Raw genomic sequence first — 21,176 nt, 5'->3', positions numbered from 1 at the left:
GTGCTAAAGGTAAATATATTTCTGTAATTAATATATATATATTTTTTATTTTGTTAAATCTAACTGAATATATAAGTACACGCGCAAGGCAAATAAATTAAAATAAATCTTAAAAATTGCAACTCATGCATAAAAATTATTATTGCATAAAAAATATATTTATTAATTAATTATACAATACATAAATTCAATATTTAAATCTTTAATAGAAAATGCGAAAATATCTACCCTTCATTAAACGCGCGCGTCTCTACGCGTCCACCGCGCTGCACAGTTCGCGCGCGACTGATCACGTGATATGTGATCATGTGATCTCAGTCTCGCAGTCGATACATCTCGAAACTCGAAACGAGAATCAGTCCCGCGCGAGACGCGCACCGTGACGGATGTGGGGGGTGTACTAATTCTAATGGGAAGGATAGAAATGCAGTCAGTCTCGCGCGAAACGTACAGCGTGATGGACGTGTACGTGCGCGAATCTAATAGAAGTGTAAGTATTTTTGATAGGAAAGATTTTTGTAGAAAATTCTATTTATTTGCTTTTTCTCTATTAAAGATTTAAATATTACATTTTTATGCATTGCATAATTAATTAATATATTTTTATGTATACATTGGAATAATCATTTTTATATATGCGTTGCAATTTTTGAGATTTCATTATTGAAGAATAATATAGTTTCGCTTTGCGCTCGTAATTATATTCGGTTAGATTAAACGAAATGAGGAAATATACATCTATATATTATATATGAGAGATATATAATTAAAAATTTTATATTATATATTTTCTAATAAAAGATTCTTATACAAACATAAATACAATTTATGTATATACAAAATATATAGTTATATGCTAGAAATGTCATATATAGTATAATATTCTAGTCATTGGTAATTAAATTCGGAAAGCTGTAGTACATATAATAATTTATAAACAATATGCAGCATATTTACATACATTACATTATACAAAGATGCATTCATCATATTTAATTCAATTTGTCATATTTTATATATTATAATAATCCTAAATATACGGAATAATTTAAAATCATGAGATGGAAGAGAAAATTCTAGCTTTTTCAACAATTATCGTCGAAGCCTGGATCCGAATCCGGAACTACATGATTAGGATCGCAGACGGTATTCCTGACAGCCTCCTTGACATTAGCTTTAAATATCCTGTAATTGATATTTCCGCTGTTCAAAGTACCGTACAAATACATGGGCAATCGATTCGAGAGCAGCCACACACTTTGTTCCGTCTCGTGATCCACTTTAATGTCATTCGGAAACACCAGGGACACGTTGCTGGTTCCAATCACCCCCAAATTCTGCGGGATATACTCCTTTCTGGTGTCCCAGCACCACACCGAGTCTCTCGTGACCATGTTGAAGAACATGACGCCATTCCGATCGATCGCAGATCCTGAGGAATGGCCGTAATCCTTGGCTCTAGGTCTACCGACCGGCATAAATTCCTCCGTGTTTCGATCCGCGGTTCTTTTATCTCTGAAAACCGACGTGGACACGGCGAACTCTCGGAAACTGGACATCGGATGGAAGAACAACGTTCTGTCGCCTCGAACATCCTCAGGACTGAGCGCGATCCCGAAAATCCCATCGGTCCATTGAAACTTTATTCCGTGCAGCTCGTACCTGGACGCCAAAGGATCGGGATAGAAGAAGTGATGCTCGACTCGAAAAGTTGTGTCCTTGAACAAGTCGTACACCACGACACCATATCGCCACACGTCGCTCAGATAAGCCACCGCGGAGCCGCAGTCCTTGTTCCTGATGTCTACCGCGATGTTGGTGTACAGGGAATCTTGTTTGATCTGTTCGTCCGGCAAGGTGTATTTTCTGACGAGGTTGTCAGTGCGTAGATCGAAGATAAATATAGCGGGCGGGCAGGCTTGTTTGGACTTTCTGGCGAGCTCGATCTTGCCGGAGTCGAGAATCCATAATCGATCGCACTCGTCCACTTGGACTCGGAAGACCGATGTCAGTCCTTCGCAGTTGTCTAGAATTGAAAAGACAGAATAAGAAATGCTGAAATGGTTTAAGTATATTAAATATTTATAGAATTTATAGAACATTAAATACTTTGTATTTTTTATATTGAATATTAAATACTTTGTATTTAATATAAAAATATTCTTTGTATAACTTTTTAGTGGAATATAAGAAATTAAAATAGGTTCTTCAAATTTTTTAATTCCTTAGTATATTTTTTTATTTTTCTTCAACTGTTTGCTTGCTTTCGCATGAGTTAGTTCAAAAAATGATCTTTTAAATAACAGTTCACTTTTGTTTTGAACAAGAAATGATAGGCTTGTTTATTGTCGCAAAAGATAATTCATGAGAAACTCATTTACTCAGTTTCTGCACTTTCCCGATTGCGTAAAAACGATCTCGTGCTACCATTTCTTGTATTCTCTTTGTTTTAATTTTCTATAAAGATTATTTAATCCGTTCTCAGAGAAAATTTATTCGTCATTAAGCATTGATAACTTTCTTTTCAAGAAAGTAATTTTATCTATTGACATTTTTGCGCCATGCTTCGCGATTTCTAGAAACATCTTTTTTAAATATTTAATATATTTCCTGATCATCTTCGTTGCTTTCTAATTATATTTAAATTAGTAATTAGTAATTATTAACAAAGCTGATTGGTTTTTTATTGCAATATGCGTTCAAAATTCTCAAGTAATTCTATAAAATAATTCACATAATTTTAAAGTTAAACAAATGATAAAATTGATAATATATATATAGAAAAAATAATTATCAAAGATAATCACATATATAAATAAATGTTTGACAGCGAATCTGATAATTAATATAAAAAATAACCTGATTGATGCCACTGCCAATTAGGATACGGTTTTAGTTTGGGATTCCTTTTTATAGAATGTCTCGGTACGGTAGCCAAAGTCACCGGTATGCCACTCTTCCATTTTGGCAGAGTAATAAAGATTTTATCTCGCCAAACATCTAAACCGAGAGGCAAATTATTTTCTGCGACGTAGTCGCCCTCAAATATAGCGTTGTCTCTTGCTTCGATGCTGTCGAATTCAAAATCAATCGTGGACCAGGCGTAAATCTGTCAGAAAAAATAATTAATCATAATTTGTTTATAAAATTTTCAACATCTACATATATCAGTCATTTTAAATTGCAATTATCATGTATAAGATAATTCGTCGTCAGCAAAAGCGTATTTTAATTATATAAAATTGATTTTATAAAATAAAAACTTTAAAAAAATTGTTTCAATTATTCCGACATATCATATGCATACATATGATGATTGATTAATTTAAATGTGGAATGCAAAAGAAGCTGTCGTAGAATTACTGACGAATAAAATAGATATGCATCGCAATTATAAGATTGTCCTTGATTCATATCTTGCATAGTACGCAGCAATAAGAATTTTAATTTGTTATTTGTACTTAAATACTTTTATCTCTCTTAAAAAATGATTCTACAAATGTATTCTTCACCCGATTTAAAAACTTACTCGAAATAATTTATAATTTATAATAAAATTCGGGATATCCATTTTATATCTGTAATATGGAAAATATTTTAGAAATTAAAAGGCGTATATAATATACAAAATAACTTTCAGAATACACGAGATACAGTGTACATATAAATAATTTTTTGTTTTATACTCAGTCGCGAATTATGAGCTTCAATTGCGAGACGGTCAAGCAATTTTTTTTTCACTTCCAATGTCACAATACAAAATCTGCTGACGCAGATATTGCGGAATCTCGGACATTCTCGCCTAAACATTTGGCAAAAAAAAAAAAGAAGAAACACATTGCACTCACAAGTTCCATAGCAGGGCCAACATAATCATCCGCAATGTATCCTGGCTCAAAACCGTCGCCGAAATCATGAAAGTCCAATTGATTAATCGCGTGAGGATCCGTGCGAAATATATCGATGGCTCTTCCGACATGTCTCGAAAAATCGTTTCCTCCCAGATTGGATGTCGAAGAAAAGCGATGCCGCGTTAATTGCGGGGTCGATCCATAAAGATTGTTTATGTTAGTGGATATTTTTCCCGCTGGATTTTCATGAGACTCACAATTTCGAGAGTCAGCATGTCCATCATAAGACGATATAGAACCTCTTTGATTGATGTCCTGTGACTGATCGACGCATGACAAATTATTATTTGCTATACTGTTAGTTTATATGTCGAAGAATTTCTTTTAATTTGTAAATATATATAATAATTTGGATTTGTTTGCGACAATATAGATAGTGGATTAAATGTAATATATATTATATATTACATATTTTTAAAAGCACACACAAATATCTTTCAAACTTTGAAATTTTTTCAATGTAAAGAAAAAATTAGGTAGTCGAATTCTCTAAATAATTTGATAAGTTTTATATTACATTTGCCAATCTCTTATTTTTCTTACGTTTGTCGAGGAGAATTGTGAAGTCGAAATGGATGGAGATAATGGCAAGGCAGGTGCTTGAAGTTCCCTGGAAAGATACTAGGACCCGTGTGAGCCGCAAATTTTGGCACACTTAATAACGATATTGATAATAACCATGGTAACATGTTGGCCATATCTGTGGAATAAAATTTAGAATACATTTTTTTTCTTTGACACACACATTCTAATGGCGCCAATAATTCATTGCATTCTCCTGCCATTATATAATTATACTGTTATAAAGTAATAAAATGAAAGAGTAGACAGGAAAAAGTCAAATGCTCTTCGTACAATTAGAAATTTAGTGAAATTTTCGCAACGTTACATACATTTAAACCTGTTGCAACATATTATCCCCTTTATCGAGGTAAGTGGGCCTTTGCATTCGCGACGATAATCGTCCACGTTCGACGAATGTATCGTACTCAATTAAATATAAATGAACTGTCAAGGTGTGATGTATGACGGTAATGTTCGAAATAGCGGCGCGCATTATTATTCACTGACATAAATATGAAAGCAACAGAGCGATTTGCGAAGATGAGTCTGCGTCTCGTTTCCTTACTTACTTCGCGAGCGGCGACTTTGTTGTGCGTAGTATAATTCGGAATGAATCCTGCGAGATCAGAACGCGTTTGAACGACGGGGCTAGTCGCTTTCGCTCTAATGATACAGAAATCGTCTAGCGCGAGCAAGAATCGTCGGTGCTCGAGATGGCACCATGGATGTTACGCGACTACCATATTCACCATCCGGGTCGTAAGTGTGTCTTGGAGATCCTACGAAAGGAGAGAATGGCGAATCCCTTCTCTCCGAAGATGATTTTCCCTCTCGTTCGTATTGCGACTCTGGGTTCCATTTGGTATAGGTCATTGGCGGATGGGTTCATGGGAACTCGCGCATCTGCTCGTAAAACTGCTGCACCGAGATTGAGAATCGGGGACGTCGAGCAAAAACGCGCGCGACGATTTTCATTCGCGGTTTAATAATCAAAAAGACAATTTGTCAGATTTTATTTTATCGTTATATTAAACCATCCACGTGGTTATCTATTTTGTTTGTCACGAAATTTTGGACAGTAATTTTTTTTTTATTTAAAAAAAAGTTGCATCTCAAATTAATTTGCTCAAGTATTTGAAGTTTTAAAATGATTACTAAAATTTGTATATAATATTTTATTTTATTATAACCTATTATAATTTATTTGAAATATATGCTCAGATAGAAATATTAATTTGAACTATTTTATCTCGAGATAGTTTTGCCGGGAAATTTGTTTATTTTTCTATAACGTAATTCTCTTGAGCGTGAAACTACATTTCTGGCTTCAGTGTCGTGCAATCATTGTATATGTTCCGCAATGTAAAATTCCGATACTTCTGGACTTTGTAAAAATATAAAAACCATCCTATGTATTACGTGAGCATTTTTTGTGAAAGCCATAGGCCATTTTACGGCATCAACGAGCGAATCATAATTACATTTTTTATGAGGCAATATCGGGCGTTTCTTTTTGTTATCGCGCGTTTCCAAGTGAAACTCGTTTGAATTTTATGGTACAGTAACAACGGTGCGGATTCTGTGTTTGTTCCTCGTAATTCAATTGCCTGTACATTTACATGAGAAATAAAAACGTAATTTTGTTTTAAGGTCTGCACGTGTCTATTTTGAATTTATCTTAATGAAAATAATTAATAATTATTCCTTTCTTTATTTCTCGTGCTTTCAATTCTTGTGAAGTCATTTACAGTATGTACGATATAAAAATGTCTAAATGTGATTGGATAAAACGCAATTTAAAAAAATAAAGAACAGTAATAACTAATTATGTGTTTGTAATTAAAAATTATTACGAAATTAATTATTAATATTATTTAAATTATTAACATAAAGGCAGATAAATATAAATCTTGATATTGGATTGATATATTATTTAAAATTAATTATCGCTTTTAGTTAGCTTATTATTTTGTATCTTATTAATCTAATTAAATTGAAGCGCTAACGTATGAGTTACATGGTTACTTTCTTATTGCTAGTTAATTATAAGTTTCATGCTGACATTCGAAAACTCACGATCTCTGCGCGGCAAATCATGTTGCTGAAGCCTTCTGCGGTCCCGGAAATCATGCTGATGCAGCAGACTAGAATCATCCCCGACAGTATAATCAGAAGAAGCGTATAAGTAATCGTTAGGACAATTCGTTCTCCTCGGGGGAATCCATAGCTGTCGGAATGGTAACCAGCTGTTTCTTTTTACGTCGATACTTTTCTTTTTTCTCGTCATGGCATGTCTAGAAACAAGCATGAATCGCAAAGTGATGATTAAGCTAGCTAGAGAGAGGCATTAAAGTGTAACTCTTTGTTCCCGAATAATCATACACATATATCCCTGGATAATCGTATTATGATCACAGACGGATTACAAACGCCGCCTTCGGAATGTTGTGTAAACGCTGAAAGAGCGTGCCATAAATGCCATCACGTCGGATGCAATTAATTTTGCAATTAGTTTGAAAACGCTTTGAAGCACGCGCGAACATATGTTCATTCAATTACGGAATAAATAATACTGATAATGAGTAACATAATTTCCTATACACGGATTATAATTATAAATTTCATCTAACAAGAATAAATATTTTTATCAAATTTCTACATAAATCATATATTAATTAGATAAAATAAACCATATATAATATATAAATTATATAATATATAATATATAATATATAAATATATAGATTTCATATATTTATTTTATAAAAAGTGCATGCACATATAAAAATTTAGCATAGCTATTATAATCAAAAGGAAAATCAATAACATAATGTGCGGTAATTATTCTTTTAATGCATATCTTATTATTAATAATTTATAATTCATTAAGTATTGCTAAATTAAATTTTATTTAGAAGTTACAAAATGCATACATGACGTCAGCTTGCAATTTCCATAATTCTAATTCGAGCAACTGTTTGTGTACGCTTTTTCTTCTGATAATTGCATCAATACCTCGACAATTTCGTGATTACGCAGCGGAATGTTATTTGATGCAAAAACATATTCTGTCGACAAAACTATTATATATTTCTACGTATGATAAAAAAGAGAGACAGTAATTTGAACTCAATTAAGACATTATAATTTGCTAAAAAATACACAAGTAAAATTTCAATTATACGAGAACTTTTTTAGAACAGATAAAACTTTTAAAAATTAATTGTCATTTTACTTCGTACCTTTAAATATGACTTTTTTGGTAGTTTAATGTAACTTTATATTAAACATTTTTTAAATAATATGTATAAGATTAGATCTGCTTAAATAAACAAACGATCGAATATTATAAATTCTGTGGACCGGTACTTTATAAGTTTGGGCAAAATTACAAATATAAATATGCTTACTCTCTCTTTCAAAGTAATTCTAATCTAAAATTTATTTTAATCGAAGCGATGACTTCAAAGTATCCGCGACTTCTAATTATATAACGTATTTATACCGTTCCAGTTAAGGATTATAATTATAAGAGTCTTTTATTATATTAATCCATTAATCCATTCTTTATATTAGATAATGTAAACTTCTCACGTTTTACTCTTCATTATTATATTAATTCCTTCATTATTATGTATATTAACTCCTCCTCACAATATATTCTATAATTATATATATATATTAATAATGCTGTCTTAACTCGTCCGACTAATGGAAAAGCAAAAGAAATTGAATGACGTATCGCTTAAGGCTTCCGATAGGAATCATGAGCTCGTAAACGGGAGTTTCGAGTGATGAAGACTGCAAATGCGCTCGTCAGTTCCACGCGTTTCTTCGATGACGCGACATTTCGCGACTCAATCAAGCTCACGGTCGTCGAAACGTTATTTCTCTCATCAGAGAGAGCATGTGCGCTACGAGAGCGAATGCATCACGTTACCTGGGATAGTACGGCGCTCCGTTCCGATGACTTGTTCCGCAAGCGAAGCGAGACGCTCTTTTCGATCTTAGCATATAAATGCCACTTTCCACCGGAGATTAGGAATACTTTCCGCTTTCGCACTCACTTCCTCCTCCGACGCCGAGCATTTCGTAAGCAGCATCAGTACTCGGATAACAAAGCCGTAATTAACATCTTGTTATATTTACGAACAATATGACTTTTTGCGGAAATTTGCGCATCAAAACATCCTGCGATCACCATCTTTGTAACCAATTAATATTGTTGTTATTATGTAGATTTCCAGATTTACTTATTAGATAAAAGTGATTAGTGATTAAATAAAATAGTTATTATGTACATATATACAATATATATAATATAATACATATATGTATATACATATATATGTGTATATAACTGTCTCTTGTTATAATCGCATATCGATAGAATTATGCTTGTAATTAGGATAATTAATTATAGCACATAGTAATTAACGCTTAACTAAAACAACGAGTTGTTGTTTCGATACTCTTGCAACGCACACTGGGCTTCTTTGCTAAAGTATCGCAATTTATTACTTTTACCGCACACCCTCTCCACCATAGCTGTGCATGATGATTCGTTTTCTTCCAGATTTTTATATATTCCAATAATCTTATCAATAATTAATTAAACAAATAAGGAAAATAAATTATTTGTACATGATCTCCGCATATAAAATTATGCATATCATTTATACATAATAAAATAATATACAATACGTTTAATTTAATTTTTTTTTATTTTTTTATTTGAGTTATTAATTATCTTTTAATTTTTATATTAAGAAAATTGCAAAAATATGATTTTTAACATATAGTTTTTTAACATATATAAATGTGTTTTATGATTTCTCTGTTTTTTGAAAGTAATAAAATCAAATAAATAAAATTATTCACATACTATTAATAATCAATAACAGATTTTCATTGATACAGGAAATAATATAAAATATCAATATCAATCGATGTCGTGGAAAAGAATTAACTTTTGAATAATAAAAACTACATTGTTTTTTAAAGGCTGGACACTAGCGTTTATAACATGATCAATATACTCTGATACATCATAAAGATGCAATTACTGATTATTATATAGGTATATACAATTTTTCAAAATTTATTTAACAAGAATTTTTTCCACACACATTGTACTTTATTAGACACAATGTTATTCATGCTATCTCTTGTTTGCATATATAATATTGCACGCTTGTTACGTATAGACACACGTGAATAATTTTATTGCAAACACGCATATTTTTCATAGTTTCAACCATATATAACCAACATAGAAAATCAGTCTGTTCTTTCTAATCAGTCAATTTACACAAAATTCATTTTTTACCTATTTAAAATTAATCAATTATACTTATTAAATATTCACTTATTGTTTTGAAATTAATAAGTTTGTCAATTTTTGTCACTTTTTTCGCTTTATTATTTTATGATAATTCTTATAAAAATCGTCATTAGCTTCACATACAGTATCATTTATCAATTGCGGCCTTCATAATAGGGAAGTTATTGACGTGAAATTTCACATCAACCATGACTTTCTATAAATAATCAGTCACTATCCAGAACCAGAACTCTTCGTTTGCGCTGGTGCTATTTTGACACCGCTGACAAGCTGAAATTAAAATATCTTTTTACACGTTCAAATTCAATTTTTTAATAATATTTTCTAATAATAAATAAATGTTCGCAAAAAAAATCGAAATTAGATTAATTTAAAAAGTTTGACAGTCGTAGCTTTGTAAATAATATAACGGAGCATAAATAATTTATATCGTATTTCGTGTAGTTGTAATCGCCTGAGGCAATCGCGCCGCCGCTTTGTGACTCACATTTTTCTACTTGTCCAAGTATTTCCATTCATGTATCGTCTGAAAGTGTTCTTGATACGCGACGACGTTTGTATAAATGATGCCGATGCATAATAATAATAGCAACCGCATATGTTCAAGACTTTGATTCTTATTCTAGCTCGAACTCACTATATATAGTGGAAGCACGTGCCTCTTAAAGAATTTTGCTGACAAGCAAACATTAAATTAATTAAAGCTTGTGCGAGGACAATGTTGTCGTCGTTTTACATTATTAATAATGTATTTAGAACTTGCGTTATACACGATAAAAAAACATTTGTAGATTAATTATGCATTAAGCAATATATATGAAACGGAGAATTGCTATTCTCGCGATGGATTTATATAAAAGCAGTGTACTTCGATGAAATTTTTTTATCACGCTTGTATGAATATTTTTGTTGACACGCCAAAAGATATCGAGATTTCCTCATAATAATTTGAGCGCAAAAGATATAAATTATATTCTTTCTTATACAAATATTTTCTTATTGTATGTAATTTACGTTAATGTCATCATATTTATAGACTGTATATGAAGTAATGTTTGAAGTTTGAAAAAACTAATGGATGACATCAAATTTTATTTTGACTTTTGAAGAAAGTGTTCTCTTCGATTAATCGCTTACGTCATCGTTATATTTAATGCAAACTATCATATAAATGTAATTAACTTTTTTCTCGATGAGGAAGGCAATCGCATTACGAAACTACACTTCACTCGCTATCGTTTGATGCACATTTCATGTTTTCTCGACGATGTTTTATTCACTACTTCATGTAAACAATATTAATGAGAGCTTTGAGCAGTATAAAATATCTATCAATTCTTACCTGCTATGTAGAAATTTCTCTAAGCCGAGCGATATGATAAATCAACGATTCTGTTTGGCTTTCGAATTGAATGGACAAAATAAATTATCATTTCATCGTAAAAGTATTTTATTAAAATGTACCTTAACAATAGAAAGAATTATGTAAAATTACAATATAATAATTTCTTTCTCTAACAGGAAGAATTAATAATTCTTTTTTTAAAGATTATAGTTATATTTTTTTGCTCTTTTTGCCCTATCAAAATTTTATATTGAAAAATTTTTTAATATTTTTTCTTATTCCTCTTATGTTTGTACATAGAAAAAAAGTTTGCGCGTCAAAAAAAGTCAGCTATAAATTCTGATAAATATTACAATGACAAGTGTCATATATAGCTGACTTTTTTTGACGCGCAAACTTTTTTTCTATGCGAATAAAACAATAATTTCAGAAAAAAGTCGACTCTGTAAATAATATAGAATAGGTGAATAATATAGAATATTGTTTTATTCGCATAGAAAAAAGTCGACTCTGTAAATAATATAGAATAGGTGAGTTTTTATCTCACATAATATTTTACGTTATTGCCATAAATATTAACATTATCCATTACGATATTACAGTTGCGATTAAATTTTAGTTTCAATATTCCCTTTTTTAATGTTAATGTTTCTTTCAATTAAAAGCTTTTTTCTCTTTCTCTTAAATTTTATTTACAAATAACAATATGTAGTCAAAAATATAACAAGAATAAAACATTCTAAATAAAAGACATTATTTTATTTAAAATAAAATTTGCTTAGAATATATTATAAGATATTAATATTTTAAAAAGAGATAGATAATATTGAAAATAAATTTATTACAATATAATTATAATTATTAAATGCGAAACTTCCAGTTTCAACGTACATCACATATGCAGATATTCTTTGCACAATTGGCAAGTGTTTTTATTGAATTAAATACTGGAATATGCATAGAATATGATACGCAATAATGAGGCATGAAGTTGAAAACACACACTTGAAGTCCGATACTTACTGTATCCACTATTTTTAATAAACACAAGAGAACATTTATTATATAGAAACGGTAATGGAACTTATTAGATTCTTAGTAAAGAACATATCAGGGATAAACAACAAGTATAGAGTATAGTAGTAGTTTCATTGGCACCACGAGTAGCTTATTGATGGCTTTTCGAGGAATATCGAGGTATCTAGTGTCGCGCATTTTTCATTCATAATCGATAATGATGGTGTATTCGACTCGAGGTCGAGGGTGGATGGGTCTCGCGATCCAGGGAGGACGGAATGGTTTGGAGAACAATCTCGCAGATTGATACGACGGTGATGATGGTTGGTGATGATATTCTGCGAAGAAGTTAGGGTACTTCTGCCACCGGACGGTCGACGCCACCGCGCGAGAAAGCGAATCATCGAACTCCTCGCGGTGCCACGATCTTCATTTGGTGAACAGCGTCGTCTCGTAAGCGCGATTGCGGTCAAGACCACCGTTACACTTGGTACCGCGAACCAGCTCGTCCACGTAACCGGCCTGTATCCGGAAGTTGGTCTCGTTCGCGTTCATCGTCGCGGTCATGTACTTCTGGAACGACGACGTGATCACCCACAGCTCCTGGCGGCCGTTTTTCGCGGTGATGACCTGCAATGTTGATCGATTATTCGTTAATATATATGCGGATTAATTTTATTTTAGAACTGTAATGATCAAGAATATCATTAGTGCTAAGTGCTAATATCATTTATAATTTATATTTATATTATATTTATATTTATTGTACTATATTATTTATTTATTGTATTACTTCTTTATTATATTTTTATTTATATTTTTATATTCGGAACCTAATATTATTATAATACAATAATAGACCAACTTGCGAGCCGAATGATTAAGAAGTTACAAGATTCTTTATTACAGGCATACAAATAAAAAAAACAATAAAAAATAATAATAAAATTAAAATAAAAAAAATTAAAATTAAATAATAATAAACGAACATTATTATTTTTCGATTTTATTATGATCGCGATATAAGTTTCTGTTTAACATAAAAAATAAAATATAAAAAAATATAAATATAAATATAAAAAATATAGTTAAAATATAAAAATGTAGGTATGTTATATGTTAAAGAATGATTATTATACCTTTAGTCCAGACGGGAATTGCAAAGTGTCGGGATTAACTACAACGATTTCAACATTGGTACCACCATATTCGGGATGAGTCAAACTATTCCAGCATCCAATAGCTAAATCTGATAGAAGACCGAAGAAAAGGACTCCGTTCTGATCCATGGCTTGAGCAGCTGATTGCGATGATCTTTCCATAGTGAATGGACGGAATGACCTTGGTTCAGCGTCGGAGTGCTCTCGAAAGAGGCTATGATTTCTAAATAATAGCAAATATCTAATTATAACATTTGACATATATCAGATTCTGGAAATTCTTTAAAAGATAAGATAAATATATAAAACGTTTAAATCTTACAATAGCATATTAATACATATTAATTATTCTTCCTTATTTATTTATAATATCATAATTTTATATTAAATTTTGTTAATTTGAAAATACTGTTTATCATAATAGTGCATCTTTATTTTATTTATTAAAAAAGTTTAATGATTCTATTGTTAAAGAATAAATACGATACGAAATGAAAATGTATTTAATAACATTTTCAAGCTCAAAAAAAAACTATAAATTCTATTAATAATTTATAAGACTAAGCTAAAAATATCTGGAAAATTAATTGAAGATTTTATTTAAAAATCTAAAAAATGTGTAAATCCAAAACATTTTTATTTTGAATAAATATGTGTCTAATAAATTTCCAAGTATATATATTGCACATAAAACTAGTTTACCTATTGCTACATATGTTTTAAAGAGAAATCATACGGCGTATCGATTTATTTGCGATTAAATAAGCACGATGCAATTCATACTTTTTCTCACCTGATAACGGAAGTGGGTACCCAACTTTCAACTCTGCTGGCCAAGGAGTGGAAATACAAGATCCGGTCGCCGTCCTGTTTGACAGGACTCAGCGCGAGTCCCAGAATGCCGTCCATCAGATCGAACGTCTCCCCCTTGATGTGATACGTGCCGTAGGGCGGGTAAGGATAAAAAAGATTGTTGGTGATTCTCCATGAGTGAGAATTGCGATGATCGTAGACGAGCAGTCCGAATCCGGTCACATCGGCGACGTAGACGAAGGTCTCGCGACATTTCTCGCTGTCGCGGATGTCAACCGCGAGCGTGACGAACAGGGACTCGTCCTTGAACTGTTCCTTGGGGAACTTGTACTGACTCAGGAGCTTGTTCGTTTTTAGCGAGAATGACAGCAGTTGAGGACGACAGATCTGTCGGTCTTCGATTTTGCCGGTGTCCAGAACCCACAATCTATCGCACGAGTCCACCTGCGATCACATTTCTTTTCTACAGCTAATATTTGTTCTCCTTCTTATGAAAAAATGCTGGATAATTGTTTGCTCTAGAGAAAAATCGTCTTGAAAGTTTCATGATTGATTCATTATATTATATACATAATAACTATTAAATTTTGTATTATAAAAATAAAAGAATTAATTTTGCGTAGATATAAAATAAATATATAAAGTTTTCCATATTTCTTTCTAGCTATAAAACTATAAGCGGATTTTCAAATAAATTTAAGGTTGATACTTTTTCAATAAAATTCGATAATCTCGAATTAATTTGTGTTATGTTTGTTAATATAATGTCTCTATAAAATAATTTAAATCATAGAAATAATTTAAGAAAAATAATTTATATTTAAAAAATTCTCATAATATTCTAATTAAAATTATATTTAAAATAATATACAATTTAATTTAAAACATTTGTTTATGTTAGTTTTCAACTCTTTCGATACACAACTTTCAAAGCGTAATTATAACTTTCGCTTCGAGGAAATAACATTCCTTGGTATTTGTTTTTCTATTTATACGTGTATTTATACATTTTGCACGTTCATTATTAACGCGAGAATTGTAAACAGCAGTGTTTTCATCAAATCAAACAATGATGATAGCGGAAGAAGTCATTAAGACGCGTATACCATAGCTCCTAGCAATCTTCCTCGCATAATACTTTCCAAACAAACGGTATATCATGCGTTTGCACCGATACACATATAGCACATTTCGTAAAGTGCACAGCTGAGTTATTTTTGTGAGATAGTCAAGTCACAATATTCGAATAAAGATAATTTTTTACGAATAAATTTATTTTTTACAGTTCATAATTGTTAGCATGCTCAAAACTTTAGAAATTATTTTTTCTTCGAAAAAAATCACACCAAACGAAAAAATATATTTTATATTTTTTATTTATTAAATAAGAAAATATAATATATATATATATGTCATTTATTAATTATATTATATTTGCGTGTATATTTAATAGTATAAAGGAAACGGAACTCGATTTGTAATCGAGATAAATATTTCTATTTTTATTTTAAAAGTAAATACACGTTTCTTCTTAATCGGCATGAAATATCAACAAATAAGAGTATTGTTCTCAGTCACGCGCGTCCTAAATAAGTTAGATAAAAGTAGTCGCTAAATAAGTTAGATAAAAGTAGTCTCTTTGTAAAAAAAAGTATCAAAAAACATGTCTTTCGCCTTATTGTGGTCAATGCCAACAATTATAATAATTGATATTATGAAAGTTTATGATATATTCCTCGTTTACATATATTACACGTTCGCGGATTGCTATTCGCATTTTTGGAATAGTAATGAAGGCAATATTTCCATATAGTGTCATGGCATCACACGTGTTTATCTTTGAATGAGCGAGGTGTGACTTCTGATAATAAAACAGTCATAAAAAAATGTTTGACTTTGAAAGATTTATAGAATTAATAATCATATATGCGAAATAGTTTTATATAAAATATGTGTGAATTTGACGATTCTTTTTAGTTATTACATTATAGAAATTACAATTAAATAAATATTTTTATTTACTCAAAACGGGTGCATGTTAAACGATGTTATAATGTTTCATTTTAATATTATTAAAAAATGTTACGTGATCAATAAAGACATCCTGTTATTAAATACATATGATTGAATGTGAGCAAAATATATGTCTAGAATATTTTAATTCTAATTACACGTACAACATTTTTTATCGTTACCTGCATTCTGAATACACTGGTGATCGCGTCACAGTTTCCTAGTCTGTTCCATTCCCAATTTGGATAAGGCGCAATTATTGGATTTCCCTCGGGAGAAACATGATCCGTGACGTAACCGAGGGTGACAGGCACTCCGGTTTGGAATCTTGGTATCGAGATGAATACAATGGATCCGTGTTTAGCTGTGCATTTGAAATAATTATCAAGGGTTAAGCGAGATCAGTGAAAATGTGTCACGGTCTGATAAAGTTATTTTAATTGAAAGATCTTAAATTCAAGAGATTTTTGAATAATCCATTTCTGATTTTGTTACAGAATTACCAAAATTTTTGTATAATGCGTACTTATTATATGAGTTCAAATGTTAATTTCGAGCGTTTATTATAAAAAATACTTTTTTATCATTAGAAGTATATAATTGTTCTCTTACTTTCTGTATATTATATTTTTTCCGCTTTTATCTATATTGTTTAAAATTTTTAAAAAATTACAAGATAACTAAATGGTGTCCATATCTATACCTTTGAGCTCAAAATAGTCTCATTAATCATCTGCCAAAGTGGATTGCATTAGTAGCAAATAATAATATAGTTGTATAAGTAAGAATTATTACTCGTAAGTATAATGTTAGTCGTAGAGTGAAACTGCGTAAGAATTATGCAAACATATATTATCACAAAACATGTCCGTTACTCAAGAAGTTTCGTTAAACCGCATAAATAATGAAAGAACGCGAAATATGCCAGTGCAAACTGTTAGATTATAACTGCTCAATTATGCGATCGCATAAACCTTTCGATCATAAGTGTCAATTATCACAAATCGGTACTTGTTCAATCAATAATTTAACTTTACTTTAGCAAAATATATGCAATAATAATGAAAATAATAATCATTAAGCAAAATTGAAATATTAATTTTTAATCGCATTTATAGAGTTTTATTATGAAAAAATAAATAGTGTAATATGAGAAAAGTTTTTAATATTAGTTTTCATACGACAAATAATTAAGTAACAGATTTGTTAGTTCAAACACTTTTACAGGGAAATAGAAATGTGAAATTATTTCGAACCTCTATGATAAAAATCCATGTCAAGTGGTACCGGTGCTCCAAGAATGAAGCGGCCCTCCTGTATGGCAAGTTCTTTAGCATGCTCGCTTGGGAAGGCGAATTCCAAAGCCTTCCATGAATATATGTTTTTTAATTTTTCAATGCTCGTCGAGCCCCCAAGAAGTAAAGTCAATATAGCCCGTAATAACCAGATGGCTTCGGGTTTCATCGTGAATCTGTTAATAAAATATATCATGTGTCTTTTAAGACGCAAAGAAATACAAAATATTACGATTTATCTTTAATTTCCATCTTTGTTAAGAAATAGAGAGGGAGAGACGGAGAAAGAGAAAGAAAAAAAGAGCAAGTTTCCTGAATATATTTATTGAGAATATATTCAAATATTGCGACTACTATATTCTTAATATTATAATATTAATGTGTTTTTAATGTGTTAAGTTAAATGCAAAACTTTCGTAATAATATATATATATGCTATATGTAATTAGAAATTTGTTCTAATTTGTAATTAATTAAAGTATATATAAAGTATTAATCTGTATAGTGTATTTATATTTATACAATGTTGCAGTTTTAAAATATAATTGGAAAATTAAATATATAGTATATCAAATATCGTTAATCTATATGCTCTACATACGACAGCGGAATTGCGGAATTAGTGTTACAAATTAGTTAAAGTATTGCACTTTCTAACTTTATAAACTTTCACTACATAAATTACATAATAAATTTAATGAAAAGAATGAAGTTAACAAGTGTCGTTAATGTATAAAAAAGATCTGAAACATTTATGCTTTATTTCATCTTTTATACAAGTATTTGCAAACAAAAATTTATGTCTTTCTTTTATTAATTCTCTTTATCTGATATCACTGTTTTAAATAAATAAAAATCAAATTTTAAAATATAAGAAAACTCAGAAGAGTTTAAAGATTTGATATAATTGACAATATTGGATTCTTTAGATAAAAATTTCAAGATAGTTTATAGAAACAAACAATATATATTTTATATTTTTGAATATATTATATAATATATTTATTTATGTATAATGGCACATGAATTCTTAATAGTGTTATTGTTGTTTACAGATAAAAGCTTATCAATGACAATACTTTTCTGAAAATGCAATATCTCATGGTCATAGAATGATATCATATCATTTAAATTTTAAAATATACAAATATCGGTTTTCTATATTTTGTTATATTTTAAATATTTGGTAGTTTAAAAATATAACGTATAAATTAATGTGCCTTTTCGGTGTTCAACAAATACCAAGTAACAATTATATAACTGTTAGTTATAATTTCCCACTCAACAATATAGCACACGTGTTATTGCATTTGTTCAGTGGGAAATTATAATTAACAGTTATATAATTGTTATTTATCGACAAACACTAGTTTTTAAAAATACGATGCATTTTTAGTGTCAAATCTTCGCTTCACTTTGCAAGTGCTTATATGCTTGTTATTCTTTTAACGTTTAAAATTAACATTGATTAATTAACATTTATATCTCTAATGCTGTATAGTTTTATTATATTGTTAGTACTAAATTTGATCTCTGAACACTTTTCGCATCACCGTAGCACTCATTGTCAGTGATAATACGAACGCTGCCGCAGTTTTGCAAGTGTTTCTCGAGAATTCCGACAAAAAAAATATTAATTTGCAATGACGTTAAAAAGTTAATTTTTTTCTTTGTCTTTTTTTCAACACTTTTACTATCATGGAAAGATAAATTGTGTTTTGCTCATCAGAGTTAATGATTAATACACAAAAACTAGGGATACTTTTTTCCTTTTTCCGAAGCACTAAAATTTCAATTCTATTACAATTAGGTCAAACTATCCGACACCTGTCTTGATGTTTACTCTTTACTGATCATTCGTTACGCTTTTTTTGTAATTTTCTCCTTTCTCAAGATATATTTTCAGTAATTCTTGTATGTACGATCAATAAACGTAGTCTTTTTTAGCTTATCTCTTCTCTCTCTCTCTCTCTCGTTTTCTCTGGATAAAAAATAAAAATAATAATTAAATATAAAAATACTTGAGAAACGGTAATTCTCTTCTGACTTCACGCTCCGAACTACAAGGCGACCGAGAAACGACTGAGAGATTTCTCAAGCCGGCGAGTAACTTTTCAACGTGTCCGAACATCTCCGCTCCAGCGGAACAGAAACGCGTTGAAGAGAGATGGATATCTTCTGTTTACTAAGTCTTGTTCGAGATAAGAATATCCTTTCGGGTCATGATACGTAAGTGAAGTACGTAAGTGTCTTTTTCCGCGCATAAATTACGCACGAGAACGGAAATATCAACTACTGGATGACGAAAATTACGAGCTACGTTGGAGAACAAACGGAGTGAGCGGACATCAGCGCGTACATAATTATTATTTATAATTATCATTATTATTTATGATTGTGTTAGAGTAATAAAAGAATTATCTGCTATCCAATAAGGAGAAAAAAGAGATAACGATTATCAACTGGCAGTAAATTGCGATTTGCACGAGACTGATGCGGTCAATGTTGATCGGTGTATATATTTATACTTTAACTTTTCGGCTGTATCTCTTAATTTTTAATTAATTTTTTTATCAGTCGATCGCATAAAACAATTTTGCAACTCAAGAATAAGAAATAAATTTCGCAAACTCTTGTCAATTCAAACATTGTGATCGTTCAAACATTAATTTTAAATATTGTGATTGTTTCACAGCTGTTCCTGTCTCGTATTTTCGTAATATTTAACACAAATGTGTAAATAAAATATTATTTATACAACTGCAGCTTTTACTCTTTGTGATAATAAGTAAATTTTTTATCAAAAGAGGAAAAAATGAGAGAAACAGAAAGAAAGATCGCGAAAAAGAGATAATATGAAAAACTATTTTCTTTTACTTAATATTTAATTGTATATACACACACATTTAAATAAAACTATAATAATATTCTTAAAAATACTCGTTCAATTTCGTCACAACAGTATAAATAAACATTTTATTTATACAATAAACATACGACAAAAAAATTTAGTGTGCCATTCAATGTATATTTTAGAAAATGAATACTTTAGAAAATTGCGTCTTTAAAATATGGAAATTATTTCGCTTTATCTGCAGTATAATATCATACTCACCACCCGCCATTGCTGACATTTTAATAGATTTAAGTTGAAAAGACGATGAGGCACACGTAGTGATGTCATCTGTGTAATGGATACTACTATTTGCATAAATGTCCTTCCTTCCTTCCAGCGACATTAATTGTCAACATTTTCTGAAATCAATAGAGAAATATATGTATGTGTATGTGCATATGTAGACATTGCAATTTGCGCGTCGAGTCATTCGCGTTTATTTATTCGTCATTATGGGATATTCTATGCGTAATTTCGATAACAATTATTAGCGTGTTCCTCGATAAGGGGAAGCCTATAATCCTTAATTGCGGATAGTATGACGTACATGTGCCAATGACTATAGTATAATCATTATGTTAACTGTTAATATAATAATAAATATATTATAATGATAAATATAAAGCTTTTATATTATAAGATATACATTTGAAAAATATTAATTAATATTAATTTAATATTTCAAGAAATATAAGAGCAGAGATAGATACATACAAGTTTCCAATAGAAAATTATTAGTAAAAGTTTGAAATTAAATATTAACTTTTTAATGCTCTTAGCTTAGCATTTTTACATGGATTTTTATAAATAAAATTATA

At 30.3% G+C, this 21,176-nt stretch overlaps 2 protein-coding genes across 2 annotated transcripts; both read right to left on the bottom strand.

Moving 5' to 3' along the window:
• Nucleotides 1–861: 861 nt before the first annotated feature.
• Nucleotides 862–8,948, bottom strand: Y-h (yellow-h). Its single transcript, XM_029308154.2, is given in 7 exon segments — nucleotides 862–2,026; nucleotides 2,860–3,109; nucleotides 3,849–4,172; nucleotides 4,455–4,531; nucleotides 4,534–4,611; nucleotides 6,552–6,769; nucleotides 8,416–8,948. Coding segments are annotated over 7 exon segments (1,962 nt in total). The 5' UTR covers nucleotides 8,490–8,948; the 3' UTR covers nucleotides 862–1,085.
• Nucleotides 8,949–11,985: 3,037 nt separating this feature from the next.
• LOC114935247 (royal jelly protein-like protein) lies at nucleotides 11,986–19,627 on the bottom strand. Its single transcript, XM_029308007.2, has 6 exons — nucleotides 19,484–19,627; nucleotides 17,424–17,638; nucleotides 16,350–16,531; nucleotides 14,135–14,598; nucleotides 13,321–13,564; nucleotides 11,986–12,811 (listed from the first exon to the last, which is right to left on the bottom strand). The coding sequence occupies exons 1-6, from the start codon at nucleotides 19,591–19,593 to the stop codon at nucleotides 12,611–12,613; spliced, it is 1,416 nt and encodes a 471-aa protein (XP_029163840.1). The 5' UTR covers nucleotides 19,594–19,627; the 3' UTR covers nucleotides 11,986–12,610.
• Between the last annotated feature and the right edge of the window lie 1,549 nt (nucleotides 19,628–21,176).

The sequence above is a fragment of the Nylanderia fulva genome, unplaced genomic scaffold, assembly GCF_048542155.1.
Source record: "Nylanderia fulva isolate GAGA-0341 unplaced genomic scaffold, ASM4854215v1 Scaffold12, whole genome shotgun sequence".
In the NCBI taxonomy this organism is placed as follows: Eukaryota; Metazoa; Arthropoda; class Insecta; order Hymenoptera; family Formicidae; genus Nylanderia; species Nylanderia fulva.
Note: the sequence above shows the minus strand (reverse complement) of the source record. Positions and strands in the feature narration are given on the sequence as shown.

Coding starts and splice junctions, on each gene's coding strand:
- LOC114935247 (XM_029308007.2), bottom strand. CDS start 19,593: ATGTTCGGACACGTTGAAAAGTTACTCGCCGGCTTGAGAAATCTCTCA. Junction 16,532..17,423: donor CATGGATTTTTATCATAGAG/GTTCGAAATAAT, acceptor TCAAATGCACAG/CTAAACACGGATCCATTGTA. Junction 14,599..16,349: donor CCAGTGTATTCAGAATGCAG/GTAACGATAAAA, acceptor ATGTGATCGCAG/GTGGACTCGTGCGATAGATT.